Source organism: Scomber scombrus, chromosome 7, assembly GCF_963691925.1.
Source record: "Scomber scombrus chromosome 7, fScoSco1.1, whole genome shotgun sequence".
Taxonomy (NCBI): Eukaryota; Metazoa; Chordata; class Actinopteri; order Scombriformes; family Scombridae; genus Scomber; species Scomber scombrus.
In genome coordinates this window covers 23,636,873-23,661,119 of record NC_084976.1, presented here as the reverse complement: position 1 = coordinate 23,661,119, position 24,247 = coordinate 23,636,873, and the positions used below count along the sequence as shown (strand labels likewise).

The 24,247-nt window shown below is 38.0% G+C and overlaps 1 protein-coding gene across 4 annotated transcripts in view; it reads left to right on the top strand.

Annotated features, from left to right (window-relative positions):
* The window catches only part of dgkb (diacylglycerol kinase, beta), a 68,941-nt gene that overhangs the window by 29,877 nt on the left and 14,817 nt on the right, over positions 1–24,247 (top strand). For all 4 annotated transcript variants that reach the window (XM_062422179.1, XM_062422177.1, XM_062422178.1 and 1 more), the window contains 4 exons: positions 128–213; positions 908–997; positions 1,729–1,889; positions 10,916–10,980. In XM_062422179.1, the coding sequence (XP_062278163.1) occupies positions 128–213; positions 908–997; positions 1,729–1,889; positions 10,916–10,980 (402 nt within the window). The remainder of the gene's footprint in view (positions 1–127; positions 214–907; positions 998–1,728; positions 1,890–10,915; positions 10,981–24,247) is intronic.

The window sequence follows — 24,247 nt, the reverse complement described above, 5'->3', positions numbered from 1 at the left end:
GCACTAGTATGAACAGCTGAAAAAGTTCACCAGAGCAGCGGAAAGGTGTAAATACAAGAAAATGTATGTAAAGTTAAAAACAGCTCATTGTGCGGCAGTAATGTGCAGAGTTGACTGTTTGTTACAGGTTGAACTTCTTCAGAGATGTTGCTGATTTCAGAGTGCTGGCCTGTGGAGGGGACGGCACAGTGGGCTGGATCCTGGACTTCATAGGTACAGAATATGTTGTACAATTTATAATATGCAAAAAAATGTAACAAGAATTTAGTGCCTGTGCCGCTTCCATAGGATCAATTATGTTTATTTTTAGAAATACAGACTCTCAAACCTCCCGGGATGCTATAGTATATTTACTCATACTGTTTTCAGTTTCTGATAATATACAACACTCCCATTTCCTTTTTTTGGTAAAAAAATAAATTAAAAAATGTAAAAAATGTGTTTTTATTAGTTTTTTAAAGCCAGCAGCACTCTTGTTGTTCAGTCTGAAATGGTAAAGCGTACTTTATGGTTTGTATATAAACACTTTCATTACGTCCGAGCCTGCGTATTCAGGGGTGGTAAAATAGGATGATTACATGAGTTGGAAAACAACATATTAGTCATCATTTGAGGAAAAACAAATCACCTGGCCTCCTCTATTTGATCTTGAAGACGTGTTACTTGTTCGGGCACTCAAAAATTGCTTCAATTTTTTATCAATCAAAACAAAGAGAGGTAATAACCGTCAGGCAAAATGTGTCTCTTGAAATAGACTGTACAACTGGACATTCGTATTTACTTGTAGTTTTACTTGTGGGGCAGCAAAATGGATTTGATGCTTTCTTTGCAAGTCTTACTGTGAGTTTATTTTTTTTGGTTTGGCCTTGTTTCGTAATGTGTTGTGATATTTGTCCTGCTGCTCCAGATAAGGCCAACCTGGACAGGAACCCCCCCGTGTGTATACTTCCTCTTGGCACGGGCAACGACCTGGCAAGATGTCTGCGATGGGGAGGAGGTACCGGACTTAAAGACATAACGGAGAATAAACATTGCCTGAATTCACTGTATCACATTCATAGTTAAAGTGTATAAGCACAACACGCTTTAACTCAGTGTTAATGCTATTATATGTGTTTGAATTCACACAGAGCTCAGGTTGTAATAGTTGAGAAATTAAACTGCGAGGAGTTTGTTACCCACTGGGGACAGCAAAACTGAAAATATATGCAGTATATTTAAGTAAAAAGGAAGATTTTTTACACCATTATATGTTTTTATCACCTATTAAATATAACTATTTTCAGAAATTGCAAATATTTCATGTTGTCAGGCCGAATAAAGCCTTTAAATCAGGATTAAGACCGTTATGGACACTAAAACTCACTTTTTTGGACTATGTTGTACAATTTTAGCCCCTCCTTGAGACTGCAACACCTACAGCATTTAATCATTGGCATGATCTGTGATATATTAGAGCTTAAAAGATGCTGACAAGACTTTCATTGAGCAATAAATAAATTCAGCAGTCATAAAAATAGTACAAGTAAATGAAAATAAGGAAAATTATTTTTTAAAAAATGTATTTCTGTTCACACAAACTCCTTTTCTGTAGCTGCATTTTGGGAAGAATCATCGTATCAACAGTAATAATCATTATTTGCTGATATTAAACTACAATAACTACATCAGCAAGTGCCAGAAGCAGTCCTAGACCTATTCGAACACTCTTATGTTCTTCTTCCTGAGGCTATGAGGGCGAGAGCCTCCTGAAGATCCTGCGGGACATCGAGAACAGCACGGAGTTGATGCTGGACCGCTGGAAGATTGATGTCACACCCACAGACAAGGAGGAGCGAGGGGACCCGGTGCCTTACAGCATTGTAAACAACTACTTCTCCATCGGAGTGGTGAGTCAGACCTCAGACCTCAGTCATTACTGATGGGACTGATCAGGAAGGGCAATGAGTCTGAACTGTGGGGTCGATTAACAAGCAGAGATCATTATTTTCTTTACCCAGTGTTTAAAAGTTACAGATTGAGTCTCAGGTTGATGAATGTCATAATCTGAAGTGTTCGCTTCATAGACACAAAGTAAAAGTCAGGATTTAATGAATAAGTTCTGTTTGGAGTCACAAGGGCCTCAACAAATGTAGGAGGGAAGGTCCCTCCAAGTCACTCTGCATCCTGAGTATAATAAAAACTTGTCATTGAATGGCTGACACTGTATCAAGAATCAAGTTTTAAATATCCAATGGGACTCAATGAAGATATAAAACAAAAAACCTATATCTGTGTATTAACTGCACTTTAAATATGCTCCTAAAATGAGATTTCACACGGATTTGTGTTGAAATTGTTTTGTCAGATTTGTTTTACACTTCTTTTTTTTTGTTTTAAATAATCCAAATAAACACGATAAATACACATTTTTTTTAAGAATTTAAACTGCAGCTAATCTCCAATTATGAGAACCAAGAGAACATGCCCTATTTGTAACAGTCAACTGTTGTATGCAAATGTAATTTTCTGTCATTTTGTTTGCTTAACATTAGCATATCAGTGTGAATCCAAAGGATAAACAAATTCAGTCCAGTTATTAATATAGCATCACTTTTTTTGCCAATTAATTACCAATTAATTCTAGCAGAAGGAAACCAGACACTATATCATTAAGTGTTGAACAGTCATGGAACAGTTATCTTCACATAATAACACATATTTTGAGCTACACTTAAGCCAGATCTCACTTCTTTATATCTGATAACTATTGTTATTTTAAAGCAGGCTGGTATCAGATGAATTCTATAATTATCACAACCATGAACAAATTACAAAGGAAATTATACTTGACTGTGAATGCAGGGTTCAAATAATGGCACACTTGCACATGGCACCCTTTTAAACCACAGTGGCAAACAGACTCAGTCGCAGAATAGCGAAGGTGCCAGTAAACAGCTTAACCCAACTTAAACAGCACAAAGACAGAAGCCGCTGAAGTGTAGACTGACATCCCAAATATATATATATATATAATTCCCTGTCAATAAATCTTGGGGTTGACAGGGAGCGTTGAATAAAAACAATACGCAGCACAGCACCTGCAGTAACAGCATAATCACTCAATTTATTTTTTTTGATCACATTCTCGTTAGGTCTTTATTGAGATGTACTCAACCTTCAGCCGCCGCTGATCGATAAACAAGCCTCGTTGTGTATCTGCGTGGTCGTACGCACCCATCAGCACCCCCTCCTCCACCCCTTGTCCATCTCTACCATAATGACACTGATTTCACGTAGCTCATGTTAGCCATTACTGATAAATGTCAGGGGGAAATATGGTAATTGACATTTGCAGGTGGCAGAGGAGGGAGCCACTCAGTGTTGTGAGATTCGTATGAACTGTGGAGAGGACATAAGTGATGCATGGCCTTACAAATGTTAGTTGAATAACACCTCCAGCCTGGGCCCCTAATGACCATGTTAGAGGATATTAGAGGACAGGTCTTGTTAACATTGTGATAGAGGAGAACAATGGCTGTAATCAGTCTACAGTGCCGAACATATGGTGATGTGTACAGGGGGAAGTGGGTACAGTGTGAAACAAATCTCAGATCATTCATCCAACCGTTTAAGCGCATTAATTCCCCTGAATAAATGTCAAAAAACGACAATGGATATATATCAAGTTACCTAATCTTTTTTTTTTTTTTTTTTTCAAACAACTTTCTGTATTCTGTCAGTTTGCTGTGGCTGGGCATGACTCAAAGCTCCTTTTGGACAACATGACTACATTTATATAGCATTAAAAACATCAGAATGAGTGTGTACCAAGATGCCTTATGAACAAGGCAGTTTCAAAAATAAAGAAAAAAAGCGTCAGTACTTTAAAAACCAACGGCAAATTCAAAATGTAGGCATGTTTATGTATAAAATATAGTGTTCAATATAAGAACAGCCCACAAAGACCAGCAAATAACACTTATTATTGTTAAATTATTCATTTCTGTGTAGTATGTATATGTGTGGTTTCAGAAAAAACAACTTGACAGTGCTTAATTGTCCCTAATATCTTAAAACCTTGCAACTTTTAAGAGAAATATTTAAGTTTTCTCCTGATTTGGCTCGACGAACGAGTTGCTGCGCTCAGGGAAGCTACTGTCTTTGTGCAACCCTGCAAATCCCATCACAGCAGCATTTATAGTTGTGTTTGAAGCTACACCATATTTAACATGCTTCTCCTCAGAAATGTCCCTACATGTCAGCTATTGAGATACCACGCTGGGACCGGAAGAAGTCTGATTAGTCAATTTGTGCTGATTGTGTTTTCTAAAGCAGATTGTTGATAGTGGAGATATTAAGCAAGTTGAAGAAGTAGCTAAGTTATCTTCTTCATTCAGCAAATCCTTCTCTACTGCAGATATTTAATTCAGTGCGATTGCCTCTTTCTGTCGCAGTGAATGAAACCATCTAAAAATGCCAAATGCACTGCAGTTTTCTCCTGTTCAGTAAAATGAGACAGGAAGATATAGTCACCTGCATGTCCACTGTCTGAAACCTAAATGAAATAATGTGAACACAGTAGCTGTTGGTAAAATAATTCACTATACTAACTGAAGATGGATCAGACTAACTAAAACCATACCAGCAACTCTCAGGACTACTAGTGAACTTTTTTATCAGCTGTTAAACCAGATTAAAGGTACCATGTGTGTATCTGTGAGCCAATGGGGTTTAACCATGAACAGTAAGGGTCTTTTATAAGAAGTATGTCAAATTTCATTTATTTCACTTTAGCAGTCCACCGAAATCTGTTTAGAAACAGATTTGAGACAAGAAATAAGAGATCCAGCTGCTGAATCTTCACTCATATTAGATCTACTAGGCCTAATTTAAAAGGTTCGTTCTGACTTTCTTAAAAGGCATGAGCTGCGCTTCAAGCTTGTCGGGGGGTGCACTGAAGCAAAGCAGCAAAGCCCCAAACGACTACAAATAATAATTATATTTATAGTGTGACAACGTTTATGGTTTATGGCGTGTTTACGGTCTGGTTAGGTTTAGGCACAAAAAACATGTAGTTAGGGAAAGATCATGGTTTGGAACGTGGATAGCACTTCCTTAAAGTTACACAACTTTAATCATCATAGCAACAGTAAACACCATAACAGCGTTGTTACAGTTTTTAAAGAAATGTTCCGACTAGCGGCTGTAAACATGACAGTCGTGGTTGGAAACGGGAAGTGAACCGTGGTCTCCTGCAGCTAGGTACACTTATTGCCAGGACATTTATTCCTGTATGAGAGAGGAGGGGGAGGTCTGAGGTGCTGCAGTCGGACCCTCTTGATCACATTTAAATCTCCTGCACGTGTGCATGATGATGGAGAAACACACATTCCTTCCATTGGCTTCAAGCTAATGCAATGACTGACAGTTTGACGTGGTAACAAGGCAAAAAACAGAGCAATGTGCCAGCAATGGTACGCAGGACAGCTAGCCGATGTAAGCAATGCAGATTAATGAATATTTGGCATAGAGGCCAACAGGAAACAGAGAGATAGAGGGAGGAATGACCTGGCAACCACTCGACTACCAAGGGGCTCCAGTTTAAATGTATTTTTAATAATAAGAATCACAAATGTTTTATAAGGGAATAAATGCATTCAGCGTGTTTGTTAGGCTTATATTTTGGTGAGAATGTAAATATGCAGTGCAAAACACAGGGCTCCTTTTTGAAGGCAAGACCAACAGAAGCACAATACACTCAACACAAAACATCAGCCAAACCTGAAAAATAAACAAGCGTTACTGATATTTGAGAAATAAAAGGGAGCCAGAGTGAAAAGCCAGAACAGGAATTATATGGTCCCAATTTTCTGATCTAAATGAGCTGATTTTTTTGTAATATGAGACAGATGATGTGAAGATGACCCTAAATGCAGTTAATTACAGTCGTCCAAACATGAAAGTATGAATGACTTAATGTAAGAAAACAGCGAAAATGTTCCAATTTTGAGGATAATTCTAATTTTGAAAATGCTGCATTTACTGGTGTTGGCTCCAAATATGGTTTTCAACACAACCCAATTTTCTTTTGAATGCTCGTTAACACATGCTGTTAACTAAAGCTAAAACACCCCAAAAATAATACTGAAGGTTTTATGCAGTAATGGGAACTGTTGATTCCTTGTTGCTGAGCCAAACTTGTATGAGAACATTAAAAGACAACAAGCTTCGGCCTGGCTGGTTCATAAAGTCATTATAACCCCTTTTGTCTTTGCCCTGTTAGTGGGATTAGTACCCAGCAGGCGTGATGATGACAAATGAAGTTGTTTGTGGGGGATTAGGAGGACTTTGAGCTCTCTATGGATTTGAGTGCGATATAATATTTTGTGACACATTTTGCATCAAATTTTTAGCTTTCCGTTGAATGAAAAAAAATACAATAAAGACAATGCGACAAGTCAAGCTAATAATTACCTCAGAGATTATGCTGATGAAGGGAAGATTGTTTCTGTAATGACACTGTTGAAATCAAAAGATCAGCAGTAGCAGCCACCACAGACAGTGAGTGTTACCAACGTATGCTTGAATTTAAAGTAAATTATTGAGAATAAGTCACATAAAATGTGGTATTGCAGAATAAAGTAGAAGGGATGAAACATGTCTGTTTTCTTCTTATATAACACACATCAGCAGCGTCAGCAGCTAGCAAACTTAACATTAAAAAAAAATCATCGTTACAACCTCATTTTCCAACTCATTTCAATCCCAGGTGACTCTTCCAAAAAAAGAAGGACCATCTTTTTTTTTTTTTTTTTGTGAATTCTTCCAACCTAACCTTCTGCCGCGGCCCACTGGGATTGAGAATTAATGACGCCATCCCTTTGGGAGGATGTGGAAGTGACGTGAAGTGTAATGATCTCAATCAGGGCCAGGGGTGAGAGACAGAACTAATCACTGAGCGTGCTTCACTACCATAATGCAGTCAGTCGCCCTAATGACCCTGGCACTCCTGTCAAAGCCATTATTCTCCCCCGTTGTGAAAGGCACATCAAACCGCTGGGGCCCACTCATAATTGGACTAAACTTTGAGCTATGAGAGGACATTACACATGTCCTGTATTAATTTGGGTGCCAGATTTTTACATTGGTAATTATTTGAGGGCAGCTAGGGGGAGAGAGAGAGAGAGTGTGTGCTGACACCGTCACTATGCCGCAAGGGTGTCAAAGCCTAAAGATATGAATGTGTCCTACATGTGTTGACGGTGTGACATGGTGTTCAGATTGTATGGTTTTGTTTTAATATGCAAAATCAAGATCTGAATCTGAAGTTTTAAATGATGGTTTGAAAAAAAATTAGTTAGTTAGTACACGAGAAAACAATCACACTACAAGATCCATTTTTTAGCTGTTTTGGGGAATTTGTTCATTTCAAATGATCTTCATCAGTAATTGAGTTAATATCAAAGATGAACTTCAGCTTTTAAGCCAACATAGACAGAAAGTTCTTAAGGTAGAAATGTGAACATCTACAATTGCATGACAACTGGGCAAACTCATCTACTGATGAACGTCAAGTGGTTTGATCAAAAGCTTGTGATGAAATTGTTTTCTCAAATGGTGTTTCCTAACTCAAGAAGGAAATTTGAACCTCAAGATTGTATACCAATTTAAATTCAATAAATTGAGTCACTAAAAAATGAAAAGCAGAAGAACAATAGAAAAGTTTTTAAAAAGTAATGATTATAATTACACATATTATAATCAATGAATTCCTGAAATCACACCTAACAGTGACATCACATCGCTGCAGAAAGGTGAGAAAACAAGATTTTCAGTGGTTTTAAGCTGGTCTTTTACATAGGGCTGGATCAAATTAAATACATAATAATACATTAAACTTTTAGCAGAAGCCTTTTATTCTTCTTTGACAGATGTTACGGTATTTTCATATTGTATCATTGTGTTTAAAAAATGTCTGAATGAATGATTTCAAGCAGACAGAAATTGATCTCTAACAAATTAAGTGTTTCTTTTATACAGGTGTAAAGTTTTATCTGGTGTAATGTAGTTTATTTCTCTCAACATCAATCTTAATATATTTGCCATATTTCCATATTTTGTATCTAAATATTAAAACTATTCTTAAAACCTTAAAATTCCCTATTCTTCTTGATATTGATTTCAGCTCTATGGCAGTGTTAGGTCACTTTATTTTAAAAGTTTTACCACTTAAAGCATACAAATACTACATCAATGTGGGATGACAAAGTGCTTTATCCACTCGCTTGAAATCGCTGTTTACTGTTGCAAAGCCGCAGCTCCACTTGTACACATCTCAGATAATAGACCCCAAACCAAAGGGGAGACAACCTCTCCTCACTTTTGCTCTCTTGTTTGCAGCTATTGTCCTGTTTGTAAGAAAATCAAGTTACAATCTCTCAGATATATCCATCATTTCACCTTTCTGGCTCGCGTTGGAAGTGTGAGGCGAGTCTGCGGGGATCTTGAAGAATTCTTTTGGTCTTCTGCTTACAGCGTCTTGAAGAGACATCAAGAGAAGCTTCATTGATTTTTTTTTCTCTCTTTTGGCTTCTCTTAAATTTCTGTACAGAGAGCTAGCAGGGGGTCCTCCCTGTAGGTGCTGTTTCAATAGTGCCACTCAAAAATGGAGTGGGTCAAAACAGATTGCTTCAGCAGAGGGGGAGAGGAACAAGCCCAAAAAGTTTACCGTAACTTTCTCTCACTCTTTCTTGAGATGTGTTCAGAGCCGGACAACTTTGCTGTGTTTGTCAGAGTTTGGTCTGTGTTTTTCACTCAGGCCTTGCCAGCACTTTTCCACTAACTTAGAAGTGTACTTTAAAGGTAATGTCAGTGTTGCTAGTCTTTGTATTGAACATTACCTAAGGCTTCACAATATGTTCATCAGGTCCTCTGCATACTGCATAATTGATCTCATATTCTGTATATTTGGTTTTATTTTTAAATGAAAAGGTTCACAAGGTATAAATATATACTATATTAACATTTACTGCTACTCATGCAGCATTTTTGTGTTCTTGTGATACAAACACTTTGATTTGCATCGAACACTGGACCGTTTAAGAAAAATAAGAACTAAAGTAGAATCAAATAATCAGTGAAACCTGCATGAAACAGATCAGTGTGGCCATTGTAAGATATTTACTAATGTGCGTTTAATATTTGGTAATTAACGCTTAAAGTTCCCCTCAAATCAAAAATGTGGGTTTTTTTTCTTTGTGTTACTGCAGTTAGATGTTTGAGCTTATCTGTGCAGAATGACGACACTAGAAGATTGTTTACACATTCATCTGTCGAAGAAGAAAAAAGGTTTCTCTGTGCTCATCTGAAATCAGAGTTTAACATGAGTACCTATAAGTAGGATTTGTGACATCACAACTGGTTTGGACCCCATAATGGGCCAGTATGCAGCTTACACAAGTGTGATGTGGAGACTTGAAACCTCCAGTGCACAAACAATGAGAATTGACATGGAAACAGGAAGTAGGCGACATAATTATTGATGTGATACTAATATTAGATTTCTAACAAGGTACCTGAACTTTTTTTTTTTTGTAGACACAATTTATTATGTCATGCAGATACTGTGTTTATGTCCTAAAACTTGTCTGGAGGGGATCTTTCACTAAATATTACATCCCTGTTTGGTTAATCTCACCTCATTTTCAGCTCGTATTAAGGGGATAGTCTACATTTAGAAGTCTGTTCTTGGAGACTACTACTACATATGTGAAAAGCTGCAACATAATAATTTTCTTTAATTTTAACCCGTTCAACGAGTCAAAAGAACTCCGTACTTTATCTGCAATTTTTGAGTGGCAGTTATTAGTTAAACGCACTGCCACTATTTGTGATCTGTATGGAAGCAGTTCTGGTAAATCTCTTTCGTGAAACAAGCCCTAGGAGTGTAATGTTAAATCAGTAGAATAGTCCTTTAATATATGTTTTATGATCCAGATAAAATACCCAGAACGAGAGCACATGTTAATAAGAGATGTAGTTGGTTCTCTGTCTCCTTTTTTATGTAATTTTCTGTCTATTGACAAGCTACATCATATGGATTAACTATAAATATACCCGATTCTCTAAGTTCACGCTTTAAAACTAGATAACAGTTTTACCAGGCTGAGATGGTGTTAAGATACTGGTGAAGTGTCTCCACCAGTCACACCACACTAACATATGTAACATGAACTGTATCACTTTAACACCAAGAACTCAAATGTTTCTGCACTTTTTGCCCCAGGTCACAGAAAAGGGAGGGAGGGAGGGAAAGATGGGGGGGGATCAGAAAGGGTGAGAGAAAGGTCGAGAATGACTTATTGAGAATAAGAAGAGAGGCAGAAGAGGTGGAGGAAGGGAGAGAGAAAACAACTTGGTTGCCGGGGTGTCTGCAGCATCCTGTAGGTTAGTTGCGAGCTGTGATTACTCACAATGTGTTTAATTAATTAGCCTGTGTGGAGATAGCGTACTGTTCATCACGCTGTCTGTCAATACTGCTCCATCCCCAGCTCCACCCTGCTGCCACCCCCTGCACACAGCTCCTTTCATCTTATAGAAATATACACAAAGGACATGCAAGGTGTAACTGCACTATTTGGGAAGTTGGAAGAGTTGGGTAATGAGGAAGAGTCGGCCTTAGAAAGAAAAACTAATATTTGCCTGCAAATAATTATATTTCTTTCATAGGTGTTGAGTAGCTTTGCATGTTAGCATCTCCAGATGTCAGTGGGGTATAAATTTAGTCCTAGAAACACACAATGACATACTTTTAAACTGAAAATAGCACATTGAATGTTTCAGTGACAAATATAACATATATCTTGAGACTTAAAAATATTCAGTATTCAAATGTTGTCAGTTCCTTAACTAAATATTTGACTCTCTCTTTCAGGACGCTTCAATTGCACATCGTTTCCATGTTATGAGAGAGAAACACCCTGAGAAGTTTAACAGCAGGTATGTTTCTGTTTATTTGCTTTTTTTGTCAGAAATAGTAACGTATTAGTGGTGGGTGTAACCTCAGGGTCCAGATTAGAGCTTAGACACCGGAGCTGTTTTTCTGATATGAACTTCGGACCACGTCTGGACGAGACTCCCTTTCACACATGTAGCAGAACAACAAGAGATTGTACGTGTCACACTGGAAATCCTCCGTTTGGTTTAGGTGAGGGGTGTAGAGGGTGTAGGAGGCAGGAGATGATGCAAAAAGTATGCACAGTCATATAGCCAGTTTGTATTTTCCATTGCTGATTATTATTTCAGCATCTGACATTCAGCCCTTAGCAAAATACATTTTCAAATCTTCCAAATCTCTCCAGTTAAACATTTTCGTTGGTGTCTTTGTGTAAAGTATCCTTCTTCTTTACCCTCAGTTGTTTGTATTCTTTCGGTTTCACGCCACAGGTATGATAGAAATGTCATCAACTCACCCGCTCGCTCGCTGTGAATTGTCCAGAAAATAACCTGCTGTATTCACAGGTGGACTCAACCAGACTTTATACGAGTGAGTTGGGGTAAAATCTAGTTAATGTCCGGTCCAGCTTACTCGGACATTTGTGTTCTCACATACAGCTCCTTTGGGTAATGTCCGGGTAACTTCAGGTTTGGGTTTAGGTTGCTGTAGATGTGTCAAAGCGGCTCAGGTCACAGTCCACACAGACTCAACTCAACACCTACTCAGTTTCTGCCTGTCAGTGGATTCAAACCAAGGACCTACTTGCTCTGAGGAAACAGTGCTAACTACTGAGCTACTCTTCACTTTTAATCCGAGAATAATAATAAAGATAATGTTACTAAAGAACAGTTGGTCTTAAAACTTATAGAAATAAGAGGCTCTGCAGCAAAAGTATGCAATTAGGGCTTAACCAAACCAAACTAGTTTAATAAACACCATGTAAAATATATTCAGTGTGTGAAGCTAACTTCTCTTGAGTCTCAGATTAGAAAACGACCGCCACAGTCATTTGACATACAATTCGAGGGTCACATGACCAACAGAGTTGGCATAGATAGGCTACTTGTACAGCTGCATGTTTTAACCCAGCTTCTCACTAGGAAGCTGGGAAATGGTACTTCAACATGAAAGCTCTGTACTGGAAATCTGGTTCAAGGTTCTCTGTGTATTTATGTCAAGTGGTATAATGGAGGATCTATAAATCCTCCTAGCAAAAAAAAAGTCCCATGTTCAAACTTACAAATTGACTTCACAAGGAGAAATTGTATTTGGCTGTTATCTACCTGCATTGACAAATGACTTGCTCCAATTCTTGTGGCTGCACAAGTTCAACCAGAGTTGAAGTTGAAGAGGCACATTTCTATAATTTCTCACGATCAGTATGATTTCTTTCATTGTTGAGACGCTGGTGTAATTTTGGAAATGTTCAGGAGACCAGACTGACCCCTTTATAATCAAAAATCCTCCTCTTTGTGGCTGAGTTTTGTACTGGTTTTAGTCCACGTAAACACTTTTTAGAGGGAATATTCAACAAATGCTATCTCTTGAGAAGAGATATGCTGTATGTCCCAAGCATAAGACCATTTAAAAAGGGTTAGGATGGTTTTATTTCTTTAATTTATAGAATGAAAATGTCCAAGGACCACAAACTCTATTCACAGTCTAAATAAACCTGCAGTTCATTTGCAGAACCTCTGCGTGGCCCCTTCCCGACAACAGACTGTGTAGCTGCTGTGGAGCTCAGAGTGACGAATGGACAGCCTTCATATTTAGCATTTGTGATTACCTTGAGGAGATGCGTTCACCTTTGGAGACGAACAAATGCGGCATCTATGTTTCCATCAATATTTAACGTCTCCAATACGTCTCCACTAGCGCCAGGGAGTAATTGCAGGCCTAATTGAATTTGCTTGGCTAGTTTGACATCATGGATCAGTCAGACTGATGACACACAGCCTCCTAATAATCCCATTTGTACTCATTATCATATTTTACCCTGGTCTTAGTACAACATTTAGCCAACTATCTTTCTGCTGCTCGTTGCTCGTGCATGCAGACATGACAGCGAAATGGTCCAAAGGGAAGTAAAGGGGGTTTCGAATAAACACAGGCCTGTCATGTAATGGTTACCGATGGTTTTGAGAGATGTGCCACTATGTCAGAGAAATGCCAACCCAGCAGGAGAAACTGTAACGTTATTAATTCTGCATTTCCCAATTAAACAAAGAGGTTGTTGAGTAATTATCATCATGTTATTTCACAACATTACGGCACATTGTTCATAGATTTTGGTATCCTCTTTTCCTTTTCCAGTACGGTTTGTTACATAGAATTGAGTCCAAATCTGTGTCAGGTACCTTATGCTCAAATTTTTCATATCAACCTGAATGTTTCTTGTCTATCAAAGGCAATATTATTTACTTTCTGCATCTGCATACAGGATACATGATCTGCATCCCTGTTGATTTACACCATTTTAAGCCTTTGTGAAAAATGATTGAGATATTTTAAGAAAATTATTCTGTCTGTTATTTGAATTCCATTAATAATTCAGGAGTGGGAATGGGTTTAGGATCTCTCTATTACACACTATCCTTGCCAATTCAATAATGCATGATTATAGTTTTTCAAGGCAGCATAGATTTTGTTGGATTTGTCCAAAGGGCTCGTGTCCATTGGAAGTATATTGCAACTTATCACAGAGTCATTTTGCTGCAGCTGGAGGCTCTTTCTCAGGAACTGGAAGGTCTTTAGTGACAATAGAAGGGAAGTGAAGCGTGTCTCAAGGAAAGATTTTATTTCGTCCCTAACAAGTCAGCAATAAGGGCGTATTTGTCACGAAAAAATGAAATGACAAGCAACTGTCATATTTCTGATGAGTTTTTAACGTAATTCAAGCATCATGAAACTCACCCAGAACATCAGTGCAATGAAGGGTTTTAGTTAAATAAGAAGGAACAACTCCAGTATTCAAGCTTTCCCCCAGTGGTAGTAAGAGGCCTAAAAATTGAAACTTAATAATAATGATAATAATAATCATTGATGATAGGCAAGGCAAGGCAGCGTTATTTATATAGCGCATTTCATACACAGGGGCAACTCAATGTGCTTTACATAAAAACAATAACAGATAGTTATTTTTAAGCTAAGGCTTTGCTGTAAATTTATGGAACTTCTATAAAATATGACTGATAACTTTTCCTCTAAATGCATGTAAAAAATAAACACATATCCAGTTGTTTTGTCAGTCTTGGGGTTATCCTACATTTTGAATCAACTTTTCACACACAAATGACACAGAGCAGCTATGTCTACACATACAGCAGCTTCACATGTGATATTACACACATTTTTACAGCTGTGACACCCAACCAGACACAGTCTCTGAAGGTAACACCTTTCAACCCTTACACATCCTCCTCCTCCTCCTCCTCCTCCACGGATCAATCACTACAATACCTGATTTGTTTTTCATATATCTTGTAATTAAAATTGAAATATCCTATTTTTTCCTGTGTTTCAAATGCATCCAGTTAGTTTCTAAGGTAGATTGACTTTGATTAGTTTCATTTTCTGATTTAATAGTGTGAAGTGGAAAAACATTGTGGACTATTTTTTGTGCACAAGCAAATTATTAGTATTTAGATATCTATTTTTAAATAAAATAATTATATATATATATATATATATATATATATATATATATATATATATTTGTTGTTTCTTATAAGCTATATTCTGGGTATAAAATGTACTGTTTCTCAGTCCAGAATATCATTTAACATCAATTTAAAGTATTTAATGTAAGTATTTTTTACTCTTTTCACCATTTTCGAGTCCCACATGACTTCATAGCACACTCTGTCTGCTTTATATTATTATTATTTTAATATCTGATATACAAACATACATTGATAGATAGATAAATACATAGATAATACTTAATAAGAAAATAAATAAGATCATGTTTATTTATAAATTCTCTTAGCATCTTTGATATGGATTAAAAATGCTTATTGTTCTGCTTTTTTATTGTATTTTTGCCATTGGACTGGTTTCAAGGTCAAACAAGATGTATACGCTTGGAAAGGAAAATGTCAAATTTGAGTTATTAGATTTTAATTCGACAGCAGTAATGACTTCACATATGTACCAAATCTTTACATTTTGTCTGGTTTGACCTTAAAGAAATTTAATATTTAATCAGCTTTAATTAAACAACCAAACAACATCGCGTAGCTTTTTCTTAATTATGAAATGAGGAGATTTTGTTGATGAAATGCAGGGGTCATACTCTCGCTCCCTCCCTTCATTTCTCTCGTTCTATCCATCTTTTGTATTTGCACCTTGGGGTGATTACCAGGGTGAAGGTGTGAAGATTTGACACTCGGCAGATAGATTCATTTACTGCCACTGCCGGACCTGGAGGTGATAATGAGGTCGAGGATTAAAAGCAGACAATCAGTCGGCCCGTGACGAGGGCTGTGCCACCTCCTCCCCCATCGCCACTCCTCCTCGACCGCCTTGTTAAAATATACTACTCCGTTTCCCCCCTACTTTTTTTGCTGATCTCCCATGTAATTACACACTAATCTCTGACTCTGAGGGGGAAGATATGGATAGCAAGAGGAACAAGGGAAGAGAGGTGGAGAAAGAGAAAGGGTTCAGTAAATTAACAACTTTACACTATTATACATTTCCTTTATTTACTTTTTTTTTTATTATTTGGTTTCTGAACTTCTGTTTGTATGTAAAGCCACTTATCAGATCACTCCCTTTCATACTCATGTGACTTTTGCATATATTACACAACAGTAACTAAAGGCATCATTTCTGTATGTGCATTTATTGTAGATTCATTGGTTGATTTATTGCAGTTCACAACAAGAAAACCATTTCACTTCTTTTTCCATGTTTGAGCAGAATATCTTAAAACCTTGTCGAGGGATTTTAATGAAATTCAATGACATTTTAGGTCCTGAGGCAAGAAACTAGTGTGTGGATGGCAGTAATGGCTGATGTCCTCTGTCTTGTCTGCAGCCAGCTTTGTCTTTGAAAATTTGCTTAGCTAATTGATGATTTAAAATTGGGGAAAGATGGGTGCCCCGGTAGCTGAATTGTTAAGGCACATGCTATGTAAAAGCAACACACCTGATTAATTTCCGGCTATAGCGCTTTATTGCGTGTCATATGCCTCTCTTTCTCTACATATTTCCTCTCTGCTTCTCTGCTGTTAACTAAAGTAAATGGGCCCAAAGACTGGGGACAGATCATGGTTATTTCAAATAAACTATGGTTAAGTTATGGTTTGTAGGCCACTAAAACACTTGCTCATGATTAGAGAAAAACTGTAGTTAGAGATAATAAAAAGGTTATATGTGCTAGATGCTCATTCACCATCCCGACAATCACACCTTTAGTGTGGTGACTCAGAAAACAGCCCTCAGCTGAAACAATAGAGGGGACTGCAGAGAGACATGACAATTATTAATTAATCAAATTGAAATGTTTGCTTGCATGTACGCGATTGGCCAACATAGCACCTTGCTGGATAACATCACATTTAATTGCAAAAAGTTGAGTCTAGTTCAACTTTTTTGCTGGTGCTGTGTTTTTCACCAGAACAATCTACAACAAGACACGCGCCAATGTCAGCCCTGTGTGAAAAAAACTAAACAACGCAGCCCTCTCATTCATTTGAATAGGGGCTGTGCTTTGATGCAGTGTGGGTGTCAACACAAAGAGCGCCAGCAAAATAATGTAGGGTCGCCTGAAAAAAAAGTTTAAGTTTTGATGCACAATGGCCCTGTTTACATCTGGCATTAACATGCGTCTGGGTTGATCTGATCACAGGTGGACAGCCGAGACACATTGTTGTTCACACCTGTCTCTATTATGCGTCTGGAGCTGACCACTTGTGTCCAGATTCTGTTGCTGCCTACATCACTTCCGCAAGTAGGTCAAAGACACCTGCTCACAGTTATTACATCAGTCAGACAAACACCTGATTTGTTTTTAGTGCGGGCGAAAGAGTTAAGAGCTTAGAAAAATGTTTCAAGAACTATTATACATGCACAAGATGTTGCGACTTTTCACCTACATCTGTGCTCATCTCCATTTTTACAACCATTGATGACGTATTTTCGTGTTACGTCAATAACCGGAGACACATTAGGACACATTAGCGTTTACACTACAAAAGATATGTGTTCAAATTTGTCCCAGACCACTTCAGCATGTGATTTGAGTGATCGGATCACAATGCATTCGTCTTGGTGGTCATTTACACTTGTATTTAATGCCTAGAGACGTCTGTTAATGCCAGGTGTAAACATTGTCAATGTGGCATAATCCAGCAAAGCACTGTGTTGGCAAATCACATACATAGAAGCACTCATACCTGGTTCATTACTTTGTAACGTTAATTCTTTGTTTCTGTTTGATTGTCTTTGCAACGAAAGATTAAAAAAAAGAGTTTTGGCATCTGACAAGCCTTTAAATTTACATTTATCTGTAGCTCCAGTGGACTTCCTGGATCATATTTCATTGTCTCAATAATACAACACAACATGCCCCCACCAGCACAGCCCCTTGCATTGTTTTAATGCAGGATCCTCATTCCATATAGGACAATACTTTCAGCATTGATGCATTAGACATCAATCATAAGTTGTAATATTGACACAGTTGGAATGGATACTGGGATGATACAAATGACATAACTCTTTCTCGGGTTATTAATGAGATATTTACTTAAGGAATTTTTTCGGTGACCATGAGGTTACATCCCTCAGAATCCAATTTTGTACCGCTTACAGTATCAGGCCTGTGAGAGAAAACATCTGATTTGGGACCTTTTAGCTGCAGAGTGAACACTTCTGTGGCTTCACCTGCAATGTTTGTTTATTCTGTGGCATCAATCACGGCACCTTGATGTTCCCATGATATTTGCTCTGCATACCCAGATCTATTTTTGGTCCTGAGACATCTAACACCGTCAGCGCGCTCCTCCAGAGCCGCTCTGCCCCTGTGCGCCCACAGGCTCTCGCTGTGCTGCGTAACCATCCTGAGTTAACCTTTCCTGAAGGCACAGGGAAGCCCAGGCATGGAGCACTCTTTAGCATAATGAGTATGTTCATCAAAGCACTGTGATGTGCTGGATGGGGCCGCCGGATTCACCAACACACGCACGCATCAACACACTCATGCTAATGTGTGTGCACGCATGTACATGTGTGCGTGTTTCCTGCTGAGCTGGGAACAGGGCCACAGGTGATGCTGCTCTAAATTACACATGCACACACACTCATTCACACACACACACACACACGCACACACACACACACACACACACACACACACACACACACACACACACACACACACAGTGGACCTCAGACCTCATTTGAGGATAAAATCGTTTATATGACCAAAGTGTCATCTATAATTAATGACCACTTGTATGTAATTTAGAGGGATCTCACCTGTGGCCCTGTCCCCAGCTCAGTGGGAATACTCACTCACACACACACACATAGACACACACACACAAACTCAAGTGGGCTAATATGCACATGACATTGCGCATAAGTGCAAGTAGGGCTAAGAAACATGTAAAAATTCATATCATAAAAATGTTACTTTAATAAAGATAAACTGAAGATCAAGATTCAAGATTTGAAAACATTGTTTTAAATTACTTTCATAGCTCCCTGATGCTACAACTCTGCATTGTATGATCTGTTGAAATGAAATTGCATTTTATGCTGCAGTAAACGTGCTGTGTAAAAAAATCAAATATAAGTCATGTATTCTCCTTTTGTGAAAAAGGTCAGTACCCAAAAAGAGGATTATTTTGTTTGTGTGTTTGTTTTAGCGCCCTTTGTTTGTTCCTCTGTCTAGGTGATCAGACAAATAGTTTGCAGTTAGCATATAAGACTTTCAAGTGAATATTCGGTTTTAGAAGGAAGGCAGAGGGGGACAGATCAGTGGGTGCGTAAAACAACATTGAGGTTAACAACAGAGAGAATTTAAGATTAGACCTCATCAATGAGATGTATGTTTTTTAAGCACAGGCCCATAAAGTTAAGAGATAGAAAGAATCCCTCGGAGTCTGGATGCTGCTGGAGTAAAACCAGCAGGTGGAAGGTGGAATCTCTCACCTGAAGCACTCATCATGTTGCACGCTGCTTTTGAATGAAGATGTGAGCAATGCTTGACAGTTCTTTGGCTTTTTAAAGGGCTAATGGAGTAAAAAAATCACTGACTCAGTTGCACTTTCACTGTAGATACCAAGAGACTCATTTCTACATCCAAGCTGATGTGTTGCTGGAGGTGTCAGACCTTAGATAAACAGATTGCTAAAACGCCCCGAGCCTTGTAAACAATATAATATCATTAATCAACAACATTGCTTTGTTAAGTTCATAGCCGGTGTCTCACAGTTTCCAAAATTAATGGTTTTATTCAATTTATCACAGTGGTACGATATCACTGGTGAGATTCCTGGTTTCATTTCAACTTTTTAAAATTTTGCAACACTTAGTTTTAATTGTTTTACTTTTAGGGAGAAAGGATCAAAAGCAGAACTAGTTATTGAACATTTAAAAAAAAAAAAGAACTGTGTGAGGAGAACACAGAGCAGGGCAGGGCTAACGAGGCTAGATGCAGAGCAGGTGTGTAGAAGGTTAAGGGACCAGCAGGCTGAGGAAGAGCACAGAAACACAACAGGAAAAACTAAGAACAGAAAACCAAAACTCCAGAAACACAATCCTCACATGCACAGAACCACCACAGAATGCACATGAATACAACGAATCTCTGAACTAAATAGAAAACCAAAAAAAACCCTCTTAATAACTAGCAGACTAGCTAATAAAGGCAATTTAAATGAAATCAATCCAAAGTCTAGTCCACACAAACAAGTGGAAACGTCCGAGGGTCTCTGGAGGACTGGTGAGGAATAGCATGTAGACATAGACTGTGACAAATGAAAGTTTTATCTGTAGTGTCATCAACTGTTAATATTATGCCAGATTTTCATTTGCAAATGTATGTATTCTCAGGTCATAAGATGTTACTTTATGATATTATCTTTACTTTTTTTGATAAAATAGATTTTAACAATAAGGAAAGTTTTTTAGCTTCTTGGCATTTTACACCTTCAGAGCAGTTTAATAAAATAAGACATATAAACCTATTAAATACATTAACTTTCTTACTTTCAAACTAATCTGAGCACAACAAAAATTTCAATGGTTTGGATGTGGCAGCAAAACTCGTTAGCTTTAACATTAATTAGTTTTAAAGAGAAACTGTGTGGAGTGTGTCTGTACAGCTAGTTAATATTAACATAAATAGTTTTAACACTGCTTTATGACAGTTTTTGATATATTGTATATTATCTATTAATGCTAAGTTAGCTGAGTTAACAGCTCAAAACGTAGCAAGTGGAGGCAGCAGCCATTGCTGTTTATGTTGAGAAATTACAGCCAGATGTTTCAGACAGCTGTGCTCCTGCTAGGTATCAAAATTTGGTACCATTAAAGTATTGATGTTCGGTACCCAGTCCTAGTCACAAATGATCTAAATTTGCTTTAATTATTAAAGCCTTGAAGACTTCTTGGTTAAATGTGACGATTAATTCAATAACATTTTAATTACTATATTTCAGAGCTGCTTCACATTGAAATGTAATCATTTAAATCAATTTACATGTCTTTTCACAGTCATACTGTATCACCATCAGGAAGATGTAGAAATGTGCAATACATTTGTTTATAGTCATTTTGTAGAAATGATGTCACTTTGTAACTTTGAGGACTATGTCTTCACGTTGGCAACAGTGGTCCAACATTACTTGGACGCTTTAAAAAACTGTGTCTTTGGCTCTGCCCGTTGAGGCTTAAATCAGCCACTGAGATTATTTCTGCATCAGCAGCAGCTCGGTTTGCAAAACTACAATACGTCATGCTTACCCTTACACTTCTATGTTATTTAAGCAGTTTAGTTTTTGTATTTGTTCTGAAAGTTGCTGGATATTTTATATCAGTATCAGTCATTTTAGTTTAAAAAAAACAGCCAGGAATCATTGCAGTGCAACTGAAAGATATACATTTTTCAAACTGCTTGCTGCATCTCTGTAGGCAACACGATGCAACTCAGGTCATTTCTCAAACTGCCAGGCGGAGTCGGAGCGCTCTAGGCAGTGTCATGTTAAACAAAACAGTGCATTGATGCAATGCACAAAGAGTTGGTTATGTCAATGCAATATTTATCACCTCTGATCAAGAAGAAATTAGTGTGAAAATAAGGTCGTAGATCATTGTGGGTTAGATTAAGTGTCAGAGGGGAAGAAAATCAATGGTGCTGTTCAGTGTGGCCAGTGGAAAGTGCACCTACAGTGTAAAGGTGCCGTGTCCTCAGGACAGTGACACTGAAGCTTATTGTCTGTGACATCCTTTAATATGATGACCAAGCAGTGGCCTGATGAACATGGGTGTATTGTTTAGATTCAGGCTGTTTGAGCTGCTCTCGTCTTCCTGTTCCTGTTTTTTGTTCCTCTTTTTTTTTGGTATGTCTTCCTAAAGCTCTTTGTGGTTTTTCTCTCAGCCACACAGTTTGTATTAGTCTTCTTTTCCAGTGTTGTTTTCTGATTTGTTTGTGCAAATACATGACACCTCAGTGGCTCTGGAAACCTGAGCCACTGTTTTCATTTGACGTGCCAGCTGTGACTACAACAGCTGATCTCATATGCACACCGCTAAAGTTATTATTGCAGTACACTTTGCATTGATACACTGCAGGTAAAATCACAACAGAGGCTTTGTGCTTTAGCTACTCTGAGCATTGAAAACCTGCTTCATACAGTATGCTGCTGGTTTTCTGTGACAGCACTTTTTCCTGCAAAAAAAAGCCATAAATCGCTCCCATGGATAGTATAATTGATGAACTTCTAAAATATCCTGGAGGGATGCAGGAGCTTAAAATCAGCCAACAGTTTAAGGAAATTGCTGTTTTTATGTTCACTTTTATTGCACTTACTGTAAAGTAAGATCTTCTTTATCTACCTTTAAAAGTATTATCTTACTCAAATGGACTCCCTATTAATCCCAGGACATGCTGGCCACTGTTGAAGATGCTCCTCGCAGTCAGTCTGTCAGATGAGTTCAGTGTTGGTCAGCAGATAACAAATGACAATCCGATCCGGCCAATGGGATGCTCCTAATTACCTAATGAACAGGGACATAAGGTGATTTGTTGCCATGGTGCGCTTGTTAGGTTAAGTGGTGGGAATCGACAGGACAGTTAGATGTTGTCTTACTGTATCTGTTCTTACAATGTGCTTTAGTGTCCTGCATTCAGCTCCAGAAGTCCAACTTTGATGAGTATCAGTGAGGTTCAAGAGATTTCTTGAATGCTGAGGGGTTTTTTTTCTCTCAAGTAAAATCAACAGGTGAATAATGCAGCAGTTTGGAGGCTGCAGTCCACTGAGGCAACTTTGCTTTTCGCTTAATGTTCAATCTACGTTTGTTCTCCAAACCATTGTTCAGATGTTAGCTGTAGCTACAACATCTGTACCTATATACAGAATGGGTGTGGACTGTAGCTGTGTTTATATGAAAGCTCAGAGTACCACTCATTCCAGTTCTTCATGCTACTTTCGTCCACATTTTGTAATTTTTCCTCTTCTTTCCTTCAATTTTTCTTCTTTTTCCTTCAGTCATGTAGCCTTGAAAAAAGTGCAGATGTTTTTGCATCTTTTCACACTGACTCATATCTTTCCATTTACTTTTTATGCAATGATTTCATCTCTAAAATTCACTTTGCTTTCATGGGGAAGGCTTTTCACTAGATTCTGTTGCCAAACATACCAAAAAACAGCCTCAACAAAGCAACAGAGCCAAAGGATCCAAAACACTGCCTGCATGCGGCTTCATTTTCTCCATAAATCACTCGCCAACAGTTTTGAATATGCTTTTCGAAGTAGCCACCCTCATTTGTTTGTTTGCAAACACGCTCAGACATGTGTTCATGTTCTACAGTAAAGGTGCACTCAGTTTTCCCTCTCGACTGCTGAGCTCACAGATGATGATGATGATGATGATGATGATGGTGGTGATGATGCTGGAAGGGATGTAAGGATGTGTTGTTGTGGAAAGCGTCTCTGCGTGGCCCTGTCGCCCTCCTGCCTCTTCCCACCTCCCTCTGCTCTCATCCCTCTGCTATTGACCATGTTGCACATTATAAATCAACTGCGAGTTGGGCTACCTTGCAAGTATCCTAATGAAAGCTCATTTATAAAGTGGCTAAATGGTCCTGACAAAAGTCCTAATGAGGAAATCAATAATTCAGTGATTGTTACTCTGCTTATACTAATACGTCCCTCTTGTAGTGCTTTGATTCAGCTAAGAGAAGGCCATTTTTTACTGTATTCAGTTCTGCATGTCAGCACTGTTGTAGGGTTTTTTTTCTGTCCTTGAAGCTTTTGGATGAATTGTGTGCTGGTGTCTGTTGTTTCTTGGATAGATCAAAAGCCCTCAGTTATTTGTGCTTCAGTAAAGAATTAACTTAGGATCTTTTGTTGTTGAGAAACTCTCAGACTGTGTTGATTATTTCAGTCGCATTAAAGGATAAAGGATAAACTAACGCTAAATAAAAAATTCAATAAAATGAAGTATTGATGTTCAGTGATTTTAAATAGATTCCAGTAATTTAATTTGTTGCAATTAACATCACTTACAGTATTTGCCACCATCAGTGAAGCTTGCTGCAGGCTGTTTTCACTGAAGGCACTAAGAAGAGGTTTGGATATCTGCCATGTGAAGTTAGAGGAATCATGTTTGATTGAGTTATTTTCCTCAGACCAGGGCTGAGTCAAAAAAAGACTTAGTGTTGACTTATTTCAAAGCTAATTTGCAGCGTCATTGTACTGTATGAGCAGTGAAGGGTCTTCTAGAAATGTAAAAAAACACAGGATCTAATTTACTGTGCTGAGTAAGCAGTATGAAAACCAGCAGGGATGTTGAAGATGAATTAGTACTATGGGATCATGAGCATTTTACATCATATATATTTAAGGTCATGGTATCTCCTGAAGGTTTTAACAGTTATTTTCAGCACTCTTGAACCTCCACATCTTCCTTTATTGTGCCTGCAGCCATTGTCCTGCAACTGCATTTTTTCACCTTGTGATGTTGGTCATTTTCTTCGTCCGACACTCTGATCCTCAGCAATTTATCAAATTGTCATTACATTTGTTCAGAAATT